The following is a 14,350-nucleotide window of genomic DNA, read 5'->3' as shown; positions in this document are numbered from 1 at the left end:
CATAATAACACTCTTCAAATGACAGACCTAAATAGGGAGATGCTTCATGAATATAACAGGAGAAGGCCAGTTGCAAGTAGTAATGTATATCATGGTTTTAATCTAGTGGTGAGACTCGATTAAAATTTTGAATCACGTTAATTGCAGGGTCTGTGACTAATCGCATATATTTGCATTTTAATCAAAAACCATATAATCGACCAAGACAGCAACATTCTCAATTCAAATGTCCTTTTTTGCTGCTAAATTATTGAATAATTAGACAGATGAACTCAACAATAAATATATTTATTGTTTTATAATCTGTTATTTAAGTTGTCTAACCATCAGGTAGTTGTAAAGTGTTATTACACCCATTCGGTTTTCAAGTGTTTTAAGGAAGTGTTTGTCGAAAAACAAGAAAATCTATGAGGTTTATTAAGGTCTAAAGTTTCTTGATTTGTTTGACAAACACAAATGAACTGGCAGTAAAAGAAAGGGAAAAAAACACTAATCTGATATGAATATATTGCTGTTAGAGGTAATGGCTGCCAAAAGATGACACTATGAAAAGATTATGGGCCGTATGCTATATGTCACTGTCACCGCCAGGTTGCTTTGCCAGAGAGACCAATAAGCAGGCTAAATGAGGCCATGACATTAGCAAGGAAACAATTCCAGTTTTTTTTTCCTTCCATAGCTGGAACTGCTGATATAGTAGGGTCAGCCAATATACCATTATGAATCTGTTTACAGTGACGGCACAGAGCAGACCAGGATTGGACACTGCAGTGAAACCGCTCTTCCTGTTCTTAAGTGGCACCAGTAAAAGACCAGTGTGTGTTGCTTCTCTGTTTGGTCGGATGGGGACCGCCATCCGTTTCCCCCTGGAAGCACACTGATTAAAATCATAAGATAAAGATTTGCACTGGTAAAGGGTAAAACCAATTGAAAAGCTTTAAAACAAGAAATATCAATTGACTCTCTGTTTAGTTTCGGTGGGATGCTTTCTGTGCCGGCTTTGACTCGCTGGTAAATAACATATCCATGCAGATTAATTTATAAAGATGTCTACATTTTAGGCCGCCTACTCCTGTTATCCCAGCAGATTTGCACAAGAAAAAAAGAAACGCTGTCAACACAGAAACTTCATGACCCAGATGTTTCTTCTTATGTGAGAGCTCTTATTTAAAGAGTGGTTGTTTTCACTTTAGCTTTTTAAAAAACTGACTACTAGTATGTGGCTTCAAGCAGAATAGGAGAAATTAATTCAGTCCTACAGCTTCTTTGTAAGAAATTCTGATAGGCAACCACATTTTTGTGCAAAAAGATATGTCAATCAAAATTGAAGGTACAACACTTAATACCCAGCAGGTAAAAGACAAAGCAGCTGTAAGACAGTACCTCTGGGTGCTGGCTGTTACTATCTCTTGAACCTTTCCAGCTTTTGTCAGAGTATTTACTTTAGTGTTTCTATTTCCTCTGATGGACTAAAACATAAAAAGGTTATAGATGTAAAAAGAAAAACAGGAAACATGGCAAAGGTTGATACAGATAAGAATCTGAAAAGAATTATATGAATTTGTTTTCAACATATAATCTGGGGACTATATTGTTGCTACTGAAATGTACATCTAAAAATTTACTGTCAGGGTTTTTTTCAGTAGCACAGCAAACACTCTGATCATCCGATGGAGGGAGAACCAGCTGACAAGAACAAACCTGCCCATCTTAGAGACTCAAGCTCTCCCTGCTCCATTCTGTGATGCTCCAGCCGGTAGCGCTTGGAGGAGCAGGTGGCCTCCACCGACAGTGAACTGAGCCTTTCTAAAAGCTCTTCCCCCCCTCACATCCCTCTTTTATCTTTCCAGCCATCCTCTTCTTTCAAACCATCTCTCCTTTCCAGTTGAGCTTTATCGCTCCATCGCTTCCTGCCCACTTTTCTCTCGCACTTTTTTTTTCTTCCTGCATTCTGTAAGCCACCCCTCACAAACAGCAGCAGCCAGGAGAAAAAAACCCACCAGATGTGCAGTTTTTTTTTTTTTTAAGATTTCTCCAATTAATTCTCTCATGTCTCTGTTACACATTTGTCCAATGCAAAGTAAAAAGGGCTGACTGCATATAAAAAAGTTAGATTTACCACAAAGATCCCCCTGGTCTACTGATTGGTACATACAGGTACAAATTGTACAGTGACTCTGAAAATTATTCCACCCCTCGGATGTTTTGGCCATTTTTACTGCTTTTGCAAATCAATCATGATCAACAAAAAGATTTTTGTTGATCATGGCTTTTTTGACTAAAAAGAAAACAGGACAAAAATCCCCTTAATGTCAAAGTGAAAACTGATTCCTACAAAATAAAAAACGGTGGACAGCAAATGTACATCGCCACCAACACACCATTTCCAGCACGAAGCATGCCAGTGGCAGTGTCATGCTTTGGTGATGCTTCTCAGCAAATGGAAAAGGTGAAATGAATGCAGTTTCCATCTGCTTTGGAGAACATTTAACTTCGGCAAGTTAACAACACAAAGCTGCACAGAAAGGATTTGGAGACAACAAGGTGGATGTTCTGGAGTGACCCAGTCAAAGGCCAGGGCTAATCCTGAGAGAATTTGTGGCAGGACTTGAAATGGGCTGTTCAAAGGCAATCCACATGCAACCTGACAGAGCCTGAACAGTTTTCCGAGGAAGAATGGCGCAAGAGTGTTTTCACACCTGGTAGTCTGGTAGACTGGGTTTGATTGAGGACCAAAGTTGCAACATTTGTTACATTTTCAGCTGCTGCGGTTCGCTTTCACACTGCACTGTGTGAAACAAACTAGAACTTTTGAAAAACCTGTTCGCATGAACACAATGGCTAACCTCTGAACCTTGTACAAGCGAAAAAAACAGATTTTAATCAAAACTTTTCAACATGTTAAAATCTATGTAATGAATCAACATTCACATGTTGAAGTCCTTAGCTAAATCTGATAAACAATTTGTGTTTTTATTTCTTCAGTGATGTAAGTTGTCCAAGAATCAATTTTAAGCTCATCTGAGAACAAAAACTCAAATTTGACTGTACTAATATCAGTGACAACAAGCACTGTCATCACCAGTCTAATAGAAAACAACACTCACAGGCAGATGTATTAACGTTTCTGCCTGTAGTCAGTCTTGGTGTAATTTTGGAGCTGTCAGTATTTATTACTGAAATGCTCCGGTTAGAGCTGTGTGGGGAGCAGAGCTGCTTTAGGAATACGACCACAGAATCAGATGGTTTTACAGTAACTATTTTAAAACAAAAATAATAATAAACATCATAAGTACCCAAGAAAAAAAACTTAAACACTGATCATGAGACGAAAAGTGCAGCTTTGTATGTTTCCATTACCATTCATTCAGCTTCTCTAGCCGACAAACATAAAGTAGTTGGTTTGAGCTTTCAAACAAAACACATTTTTCATCTTTTTCTTATTGGAAACTTGATAAATGATCTGTTACTCACCAGCAGTGAAGTCCTTGTTGAGGTCAATGAAAGCATTAGAGTGAGGAGTGCGCATTTTGATTGATTTATTAAAATCATTCCTGCACTCTTGAATTCTAAAGTGTGGGGAAAAAAACATGATTCTATATTATTCTGAATAAATTAGTGAGTAGCAGCTAATGACAATGCTAAGAAATGTGCATTTTGAAAGGTATTACTTTCACCTTTTGGTAAGATAGCAGACTACAGTTTGGGGAGGCGTGGTCACCCCAAAGACATCTGGAATCATGTCGCCATTGAAACTGTGGGAAAGAAAACCCGTTAGGGACATTAATATATTTCTGCAATTAGTATTTAAAATATTCACAGCATAATGTATCTGAAAAACCTTGACACTAATACTTACTCCATAACAAGAGGCTGATCTGTTAAGGTGAAATTCATGGTATGCCACTTAGAGGTTTCTGCAGGAAAGGAACAAAGAAGGCAGGTCATGAGTTACAAAGGTGAACAAAAAGGCAGCAGAGTCTGACTGGTGAAATGAGACTTAAACAAGAGAAAGGCAAAAAAAAAAAAAAACAGACAAATGATTGAAAACTACACTTAAACTTAAACCATTCTAATCTGTGGCCCTAAAAGGCAGCATATGTGCAGACATTTGAGTTTTATGTCCTTTTTGGTCAGATATTCTCTCTCATGAACCCCAGATAGCAAAGGGAAAAAGATTTTCCAGAGGACTGCTGAGCTGCACAACCAAGATCTATTGCAAGGTGAATAAAAGGTCCTGAACTGATCCAGCAGATCCAGTGGGGTTTCCAGGAAGACACATAACATGTTTCCTCCCACTCCAAAAATGTTCCCCTTTGAACGTTCCCAAGCATAGGACACGAAAAGGTGAAAGAAAATTAGATTTTCTAAAGACAAAATTATTACAGACTCTTCTGAAAGTTTTCAGTTTCACTGGCCTGACAAGAATTTTCTACTTTCTGCACAGCAGAGTGAAGGAAAATCCATTTATTCAACAGAAGAACGAAGCTTCTGGTTGTGCAGAGGCATCAAGCAGCTGTAGGATATGTTGACATGTTGCAGGGGGCAGAACTCTTGACGGAAGGCAATCATCCCTGAAAACATTTCTGTTTGCTCTAAACTGGTTTCTCTATATCACATGCGTCAGATCCGGCCAGCCAGATGTTTTTATGTGGCCCTGTAGTCTCTAGAAATAGAACCTGAGATAACGGTATGATTAAAAATTATTTTATCAATTAAATCACAGCCAATGAATCTGCACCAAGTCAAATTTAAGACTTTTTAAGACCTTTTAAATGCCAGCTTGAATGAAATTTAACACCAAAAAATCTGTTAATATAGGGGACATTTGGAGATCCTGCTGGTTCTTATGGGTTGGCAAGAAAAGCAAGCCGGTGGCAAAAACAAATGTCATCCTGTCAACTGGTGATACATTTACACTTGCCTATAAAAGACACTTAAAAAAGCTAGCTAGCTAGAAAGAGTCTATTAGCAGCTTGTTAACGACCACCTCGAGTGGCAAAAAAGATGTCCAAGTGTGACTCAAATTTTAGCCTGACAGAAAATCTCAAAAAAATAAAAACAAAAAACCTACTTGCAAGACTGAATAGTCCTGCCACAACAGGCAGGACTGTTCAGTCCTACCTGAATAGTCCTGTTGTGGCAGGACTATTGCCACAACAGGCAATAGTCTGTTGTGGCAGACTATTGCCTGTTGTGGCATGTAAGCGTATTTAAGGCAAACTTTATATTTTTTAATGCCTTAAATACATGAATGTAAGATTTTTTTTAAGGATATGTGGACACCCTGTATTCTGCCAAATCACATGAATGTGAAAAGATGTTTGATATGTTTAAATTTCAAGTAGTTTTCATCAAATGCAAAGACAACTGTTTATTCATATTTTAACAGTTTGTTAATAGGTAGTTTTATCAATATTGTCTACTACAACGGGCAATATTGTAGACAATATTGCCGGTCATTTAAATACATTGCTGATCTTGATATGGCCCAAAATGAAAATGTGTTTGACAGCCCTGCTATGCATTGTCACCTGTCAAGAATTTTCACTTTTAGGTTTCATTTCATTTTAGGTTTTTTTTTTTTAAGATGACTTTTTAATTATCTTAAACTGCTGACCGTGTTCCAGTTTAAATTAGATTTTTAATAAATTAACTAAATTGTTTGGCTTGTCTCTGGAATTTTTTGCTATTGGAGCTAGACTTTTAACCCGATTACGATCCAGCAGCATAAAATATGAATACCAGATGGGAGAATCGTTTTTCTCCTCTCAATGCTTTGATCAGGATTGTACAGAATCCAGTTCTGATTAAAGATGTGATTTATTTTCACGCTGACGCATGACAGAAGGTCCTACGTTAAAACAACAACAAAGAAAATCAGGGGAGAATCAAAAACCTGGATTTGTCTCAACAATATGGAAACACAAGCTGTTTACACTTACTGTATTAACAGCACAACTGAAACATGAAGTTTCCAAATCTACGGGAGATTTGGAAACATACAAAAATCTTGGTAAGACTTTATTTGAAGGGGTGTGCAATTAAAAGGGCCAACTTTGCATGATTTTGTAAATAATGACAATTTAATGCAAAGTTGGCATTTTTATTGGACTTTCAATACAACTTTTAGAGCAACTTTGCATTAAAAGTGTCATTATTTACAAATGACACTTCATGACAACAGTCATAAACATTCATAAAGACTCCTTCATGTTCATGACAGGTGTTATGTCATGTTTATGACAGTGTCATTTCAGTCTTATGCACACCCCTTCAAAATAAAGTGTTACCAAAATCTTCAACTATTTATAGTGCAGAGTCACTTATTGGATACTAGAAAAAATCTGTCATAAAAATTGTGGGAATAGCATGATAAGAACATCTTCTATCAGTGGCTCTAGTTCTACAAAAACATGCAATCACTCACAAAATATTTACACTAAATACATCCAGTGAGGAGGTGGAAAACTGTTTACCCCCTTAAAGACATCTTCTGCTTTTGCTTTTCTGTCAGACCTCAAATGTTGCTGTTAAACAACAACCTGAATGGAATTTTTAATTCAACAAGGTGAACAAAAAGGCATCCTAACCTGAAAGAAAAAGCTATAGCCCTTTCTTAAATCATAAATTAACTCTGATTAAAGTAGTTTTCTGGAAAGCTCCCCAATACCTGAAAGGTCTCAAAAAGCAACATGTCATCTAAAAGAAAAAGTAGTATAAAAACAGAGTTACTGAAGGTTGGAAAGGGTTACAAAGGCATTTTTAAACTTTGGGAGACTAGCAAACCAAAATTCACAACCAGAGAAAAAAAATCCAGCAGCGGCAAACCTTCATAGGAGAGGTTGTTCAACCAAAATGACACCAACTGCACATCAACTATCCAACCAGAAAGTCTAAAACAGCATCTAAAGCTCTGCAGACCTCAAGCTAGTCAGTTTATGTCAAGGTTCATTGTTTAATAATAAGACACAGGGCTAAGTTGAAGCCATGGGAGATATTCAAAGCTAAAACTGCTGATCCAAAGGAACATAAAAACTCTTGCTAAATTTACCAAAATACATCTTTTTGACCCTCAAGACTGTTGGATAAATATTCTGTGGACTGACAAAACAAAAGATGAACTTTTATGGAACATGTGAGTCGTGTTACGTCTGACCTAAAACTAGGAAAGCATTTCAGCTCGGTAATATGATATGACCTTAAAAACGCTCTTCATGCCGAGTTGTGATGTTAAAGATTCATTGCCAGTTATCAGAAACTCTTGATTCCTGCTAACCGCAGCAAAATTTGCTACTTTTTTCACATAGTAAAGGACTTTATTAGTTTATTTCCCCTTGATGAAAAGGACAATCATTTAAAAACTGTCTGTTTTTATTATTTAGATAATATTTTTCCAAAATTAATACTTATTGTGATGTGAAAAATCAAACTGTGACTAAAGGAAAAAGCAAAAACTGAAGAAAACCGTAAGACGGCAAAAATACTCATTTCACACTACTGTATTTATAATATACATTTTGTGGGGAAAAAAAGAAACTAGTTCAGAAAGAAGAGTGAATTCAATCTAAGCTATCATTTATTGCTAATATTTACCTATTGTGTGGTTGTTTCCCCAGAAAATTAAAACTGATGTGTCCTGAGTTGTCAGAAGGACATCCATCTGAGAGTCTCCATCATAATCTCCAGGAACAACGCTGGTGATTTTCTTCCTGGAAAAGGAAAGAGGGGTACTGAGATGAATTTACCATATCACTAAAACAAACTGCATGGATACAGCAGACAGAAACATCAAATGTACCACTTGTATAATTACCTATCAAAAGAAAATAAAAAGAATATTTAAGGGTAAATATATTTACCCTTTCAACATGTCCTTGGTGATGTTAACTTTTGGCTTGAAGTAAGGAGATTTGGAGTCAGCCAAGAAAATCACCACCTCAGTCTCTGCAAAAGTTGGAAAATAACAGAGAATTAAAACAGATCTGTTACCCACCACAACAAACCCCTGGTATGGACAAGCAGCCAGTCATTGACGAATATTCAAAAGTAGGTGATATGAAGTAAAGTTCTCCAGATTTCAACTACTTAAAAGTTAGATAAAACCAATTTTAAATCAAACATAATCATTGCAATGCTCATTATTTTAAAATGTCATTTACACTCCCATCAATTTGTTTTATTATTTGTGCTGGATGAGTGGAAACTTGCATGACTGGCATCTATGGTGTAGTAAAATGTAGTAATCAATTGCAGCTGTTTATATGTAAACACAAGTTGGAGTTTTTGCTATTTACACTTACTGTTCTTTTTTTTTCCTCACAAAAAATAATCTAGAAATTTTCCAGGTAACTTTTAAAGTTCCCTGCTGTTTTATGTGTTTGATTCAGATCAAAATCAAAGGTTATGTTGCTGAATTAGGTCCAGAGAGCCTCAGCTTTGATTATCAAAGCCTAAATGACCTAAAACAACAATAGTTTGCATCTGTTTCTGTGCCAGTCATGAAAAACTACCAGTAAAAGTCAAATTTACTTGGATTGCATATTTTCGCAACAAGGCAATTCAAAGTGATTTACATGATAAAAACATAAAACATCATAACCAATTTTATTAACAATCGTTCATTTCGATTTGAAAAAATGCTTTTTAAAATTGTATTCTTTTTACTTATTTAGAGAGAGCATTTAGGCTTTATATAGTCATTATCAGACAAAGCTCTGTTTTTGACAGCTGAATAATTTATGTCGCTTCCTTTTTTTCTCACACTAAAAACAATAAATAAACTAGCTTTAACCGCACACTTTTGTCTCGTGACAGCTGATAACACCACAGGTGTGCTTAATTAACTATGTCTACTTCCTGAATCACTGCAATAGCTTAATGAGGTCATAATTAATTTACTAAATTCCACCTGCGCATTTACCGCTGTAAAAAAGTGTGTGTTTTGTAGTATTTTTTTAAACTAAGTAAATAAGGAAGTTTCCATTTGACAAGCGATGGAGTTACACGTATGTTTTCCCCTCGAAAATTGATACTCAGAAAACAACACATCGGCCGACAATTTATTTTTATTACTATGAAAGTATATTTATATTCATCTGACCAGCTGTGTGCTAGGTCGCTCATGATAACAGTATTACGTACGCTCTCTGATGACAAAGATGTCAGTCTGTTTATCCGAGTTGAAGTCACCAAACGCCGCCACCGTCCCATACTTGTTGGCCCCGAACAGCTCCGCAGTTACATCTTGAAGAGCAAAGACGGCTCGTTGCTCCAATAAAAATAACAAAGACGTTATTAAAAAGGTATTTAATGTAAATATCCGCATCCTGGTACAAGTGCAGCTCCACAACATCCACCAACCGGAATACGGCACACCGCTTTACGGCTAGAAGGAACACAACCTTCTTCTGAATACAATAAATATTCTTCAAAAGATCTGTACAGATTTTTTTGTGTTATTTTTATCAGAAGTTAGTTTCCATAAAAACATAAAGTACGCCAAAATTATTTAATGAAGTAACTATATTATTTACGTCAATGTCGTGCAAACTGGTAGCCTTACAGATAACAGGTGTTTAAAGCTGGAGAACAGTAGCAAGGGAAGAGTTGCTATTGCTCTTCAAAATAAGTGCATTTCATTCTTAAAGCTGAACATTTAAAACTAAACCTCAACATTTTTCATACCATAGAATACTTAATTTTTAACTTTTCCTCCACACTCACTAAAATGTAATATATTCTCATCTTGACTGTAAATCACAGGCATAGACGTTTTACTTTGAAGTGCACAAAGCAGAAACGCTGTTATGTCCTGGCTAAATTGACTGATAGTAAACATGGCGAGTCTGGCAGATGTCGGATGGAAACTCTTGGAATTTAAAGCCCGATCAAAGAGATCAGGTCTGACTCATTTACATTGCACGATCTCACGTTGTATGGCGCGCCCCGGCGGTGTCTGCTGTGCTACAGCTTGTGTGTGAAAGCCCGGCAACCTCGGGCCTGACTCTAGTCTGTTTGTACTCTCAACCTGTTCAGATCCGAGGTGATGGTACAAACAGGAAAGGTCAGGGGTTTTCATGAGCCAAGCTTTGGCGCTATTTTAGGAGCTTTACGGAGGGTCTCGGTTCGCTGGGACTCCTCAGCAAAACATTCTGCTCCTGCGCTGCCTTGTCATGATGGAGTCAAACCTGCTGGGCCTCTTAAATGCTAAAGGTTGTTTAATTTTAAAGAGTGTACGAGAAACAACGTGAAATTAAAAATTTACTTTTGTCTCTTATTGGGACAAAACTCTTAAGTTGCATTACAAAAAGGTGACCTGTTTAGCTTTCAATTGTATTCAGATCATTTCCTGCATCCTTGCCATGTATGGGTAATTTACTAAAATTGGTCCAGCTTATAGAAAGCTTTTCAAAATTACTGTAATTCAACAGCTTCAATAATTGATTTAATTGCAGTTATTGTCGACTTTCATAGTTACATCATCATTGTAGAGTAGATTCACCAATTGACTTCTGTAAAAGTATTCAAAGCCCTTTCTTCATGTTACAACCAAACATTTCAGTGTATTTTCCTGGGATTTTAGGCGATAAACCAGAACAAAGTAGTAGATAAGATAGTTTCTTTTTTTTTTCTTTACACAAAACCTGAAGAGTTATTTGTACCTTTTATAGCAGGATTTATTTATTTATTTTATTTTATTTTTTTAAAGTAAAATTAAGCATTAGCTGCAGCCTAGTCTATTGAGTTATGTCTCAACCAGCTTTGCACATTCAGGGACTAAATTTGCAGTTATTGCAAATTTATTGCAAATGTTGTCCCTTGTGGTGATACATCTTTGCAAAATAAGAGTCGCCAAGTGCAGTCAGAAAGGATTTAGAACTAGGGGCTCACTTTGGGTCGTTGCCCGGCCTATGCCTCAGTCTGATGTATTTGGCTTGGTCTTTATGACCCTGTTTGTTCGCTAATGTTCTCAAATAAACCCCCAAACCTTAATGGAACAGCTGTGTTTATACTGAGATACAAAAAATGTAAACTTCTAAAATAAGTTTGATGCTCTGGATTTTATTTAGGACTATCAAAGTAAATAAGGCTGCCGCTGTACTTTTCAGACTTCTAATTTTGGGGGGGGAAATTAAGAAACAGTTGATATTGTGCTGGTCGGCCACATAATATTTCACTAAAATACACTGAAGTTTATGTTTTTTGTGTAATAAAATCTGAAGAAAAAAAAATCATATCAGTGGGTATGAATAATTTTGCAAGTCAGTGTTAATATCTGCTGTAAAATTCTCTGCATGTTTTTCATTATCATTGCCTCTAAATGTAATTCATTGTTGATTGGCGCATGTGTCAAATCTAACGCTGTGCTACTAACTGCTTCCTGTGAATTGCTGTAGATTTCTGATTTAGCTGAGAGAGAGAAAAAGAGAGACGGTTGGCCTTAATTTCACCTTTTGAGCATGGCTGTCTCAATGGCTGTGGTTGCCCAGCCCCATCGAGAAGTTCACGGACTCGGTAAGTAGCAGAAGTGAATATGGGTCAGAGTTATGCACAAAGCCAGAGCGGACAGGAAGTGCATTCAGAAATCTTTTAGATCCTTGGATGGTTTTCCATGTCTTACTTGTTTAATAGTAAAACTGACTGGGTTAATTTTTCCACATCATTATGCAGTATGCACACAGCAGCTTGTTCTCCTAATTTAATGGAATTTAAATGTTAATTCTTGATGGTTAGCAATTAATTAAGAAATATTTTTAATAGACGTGCTAGAGAGATGCAGTAGAAACCTAAAGTTTATAGATGTGGAATAAAAAGACACAACACATATATTTCCTCATTGGATAAAGTTAAATCAGACCAAGCTTCTCTTAGTTTAGGTTGGTCTGAATTACCAAAATTATTTCTATTTGCTAAATGTCACAATAATGAGAAAGAAAATTGTCAAGACTCTGGGTTTTTTGGGTTTGGTTTTGCTGTTCATCTTCTTACTTACCATTGTTTTAGTTCACTTTTTGTTGATTTCTTATTTGTTGTTACTGATTTCTTGTTAGATCTTTCTTTTTCTTGTGTTTCTTTATTTCAGCCCCCTCGTAGTGTTTCTAGCTATCTTCTTACTCTAGGTTTAGTTATTCTTCTATGTCAAGAGTCTTCGTATGTCCATCCTTGGTGTTTCTAGTTAGGTTTATTTCTTTGTTAGTCCTTTGGGTTATTCTAGTTCCTGTGTTCCTGAGTTCTTATTATTTTTAAATCAGCCTTGTGTCTGTTTAGCTCTTTAATAGTTTCTCCTCATGTCTCGGTTTCTTTCTTTATCATGTTTTCTTTAGTCTTAGTGTTTCTTTAATATTAGACTTATTTCCAGCTCCCTTGTGTTTCCTGCCTCACTCTTTTGTGTTCCCCTGTGTATCTCCCCAGCTCCCTGTGCCTCATTTTCGTCTCCCCTCAGCCTGATCCCTGCTCCAACTACCCACACCTGTTATCTATTAACTCATCAGCCCTGTCCTTTTGTCATACTCATAACTAACTAGTATTTAAGCTCCTCTGTCTCAACCACAACTCGTCGGATCATCACGTCAACACTGTGTTTCCCTTTGTATCCCTGGTTAGGTGGTTTTGTTGGATTTATTATTTGAGTTTTGTCTTCGCTCCTGTGATTTTTGTACTCCTTAATATTTTTTTCATTAAACACTTGATATGATCCACGTCCCCACTTCATGTCTGCATTTTGGTTCTACCATAAAGCCACACCTCATGACAAACATATGTTAGAGATTTATTTACTCATGCCTAAAACTAAAACTTTTAAAACGATGACAAAAAACCCAGATGATGGAAACCTCTGACACGTTAACTGACACACCTGAGTTAGTTGGAAACTCAAAGTCCTTGAGCTTTGAGTCACACCTGATACACACTGCTTTCTTGATTGACATGATGGGGAAAGTCAATAGAAACCAACCAAGATACCAGGAAGAGATATCTTGGCCCATTATGACAGCTGCACAAGACTGGTTCATCTTCAGGAACTATTTCCACATACTTGACGGTGTCTCATTTATCTGATCAAACATTTATAGACAAGTACAGACATTATGGGAATGTCCAGTCATCAAAAAGCTCAGGAAGGAGACGGGTTCTGTGACCCAGAGATGAACAGGTTTTGGTGTGGCAAATAGAAATAATTTTTGTAATTCTAAAAATTAAAAAGTTTTGTCAGATTTAATTTAAGAGTAAATAAAAAGTGTCTTTTATTCAGTGTATGCAAACTAATGGTTTAAACTGCACAATATATTCAGATGTTCACCAGAGAGCTTAAAGTACACACATAATAGTGAGGGCTCTGTTTGACAGTAAAAATAAACAGATGATACTAGTTGTTTTTTTTTCCACTTACTTGAAATAGAAGATAACCTTCAACAAAACGGAGGTTGTACTTGAGCTGGGTTTAGTACTTGAGCTGGGTTTAATGGAAGTTCCCTTGACAGAAGTTTACTAGATAAATATGAAGGCAAACTATGAGGTAGAAATAATAAACCTAACATCTATAAAGGTAAGTTCAGTCACATCGGTCTCTAGTTGAAAACTGCTTCAAAGAAAAGTGCTGTAAAGTATTTACAGGATATTTTAGGAAGCTCCAGGTGCTGGTGGCCTATATGTTGTATTCCCTATTTACCTCTGAAATCACTATCGGTGCGCAAGTATCAGATTCAAAGACCAGTGAGTTCACTAGTTGCTGTTATCAGTGACCAAGTTAATGCTATTAGCAATGCAAACCTTTAGCAGCACATTCAGTATAGAGGTTGTTGCACTGTATGAGAATTGTTTGCATTTCTGTTGCCGTGTATCTTTATTAAATCACTGCATCAGCCATTACTGCATTTAATGGTGGCATCAGACAAACTTCACAAAATGCATCCACATTATTTTCTGAAGTCCAGATGTCTCGTCTGTCTCAGCTCAATTCAACTCATCGTTTGGGTGTGGTCTGCTGATTAGCGTCTTATTAATGTTCTGCGCCACGCCGCTCCCTTTTAAAGTTGCGGCAGCCATATTAGATTTTAAGGTTGGGTTGGTTGAGAAACCTTCCTTTTCCCAAACAAGAAAGAAGGAATATTAATTTTGCAGCAAATTCTGAATAAATACATAAACAATAGAGGGTTTCATATAATCAGGATGCAAATGTTTTCAGATTATAACAGACCATAAGCCTTAAACTTTCATTTTGACACTTGATATTCTGGAATATAATGAAAGTAACTTTATTTTAGCAATCGTGTGGTTTTGGAAACATTATGGGCTGTAGCACTTTTAGCTGTTTATCCAAGGGTATTCTGCTCCTCCCCTCCAATCA

The 14,350-nt window shown here is 36.6% G+C and overlaps 2 protein-coding genes across 4 annotated transcripts in view; one reads left to right on the top strand and one right to left on the bottom strand.

Moving 5' to 3' along the window:
• itfg1 (integrin alpha FG-GAP repeat containing 1) overlaps positions 1-9,391 on the bottom strand; it is a 181,352-nt gene extending 171,961 nt beyond the window's left edge. The window contains exons 1-6 of the mRNA XM_008404870.3: positions 9,145-9,391; positions 7,863-7,947; positions 7,597-7,712; positions 3,860-3,917; positions 3,678-3,755; positions 3,475-3,569 (exon numbers count right to left, since the gene is read on the bottom strand). Of these exons, the coding sequence (XP_008403092.2) occupies positions 3,475-3,569; positions 3,678-3,755; positions 3,860-3,917; positions 7,597-7,712; positions 7,863-7,947; positions 9,145-9,355 (643 nt within the window). The 5' untranslated portion in view covers positions 9,356-9,391. The remainder of the gene's footprint in view (positions 1-3,474; positions 3,570-3,677; positions 3,756-3,859; positions 3,918-7,596; positions 7,713-7,862; positions 7,948-9,144) is intronic.
• A 373-nt stretch (positions 9,392-9,764) lies between these two features.
• phkb (phosphorylase kinase, beta) overlaps positions 9,765-14,350 on the top strand; it is a 109,667-nt gene continuing 105,081 nt past the window's right edge. For 2 of the 3 annotated variants that reach the window (XM_008404871.2, XM_008404872.2), the window contains exon 1: positions 9,788-9,903. In XM_008404871.2, coding sequence (XP_008403093.2) covers positions 9,840-9,903 — 64 coding nt within the window. In that variant the 5' untranslated portion in view covers positions 9,788-9,839. Of the gene's footprint in view, positions 9,904-11,399; positions 11,518-14,350 lie in introns of all 3 variants that reach the window. The other variant, XM_008404873.3, reaches the window with a different exon arrangement.

Source organism: Poecilia reticulata, chromosome 3 (genome assembly GCF_904066995.2).
Source record: "Poecilia reticulata chromosome 3, P_reticulata-male-v2, whole genome shotgun sequence".
NCBI classification, from domain to species: Eukaryota; Metazoa; Chordata; class Actinopteri; order Cyprinodontiformes; family Poeciliidae; genus Poecilia; species Poecilia reticulata.
The sequence above is the reverse complement of the archived record's forward strand: the minus strand, read 5'-3'. Positions and strand labels throughout refer to the sequence as shown.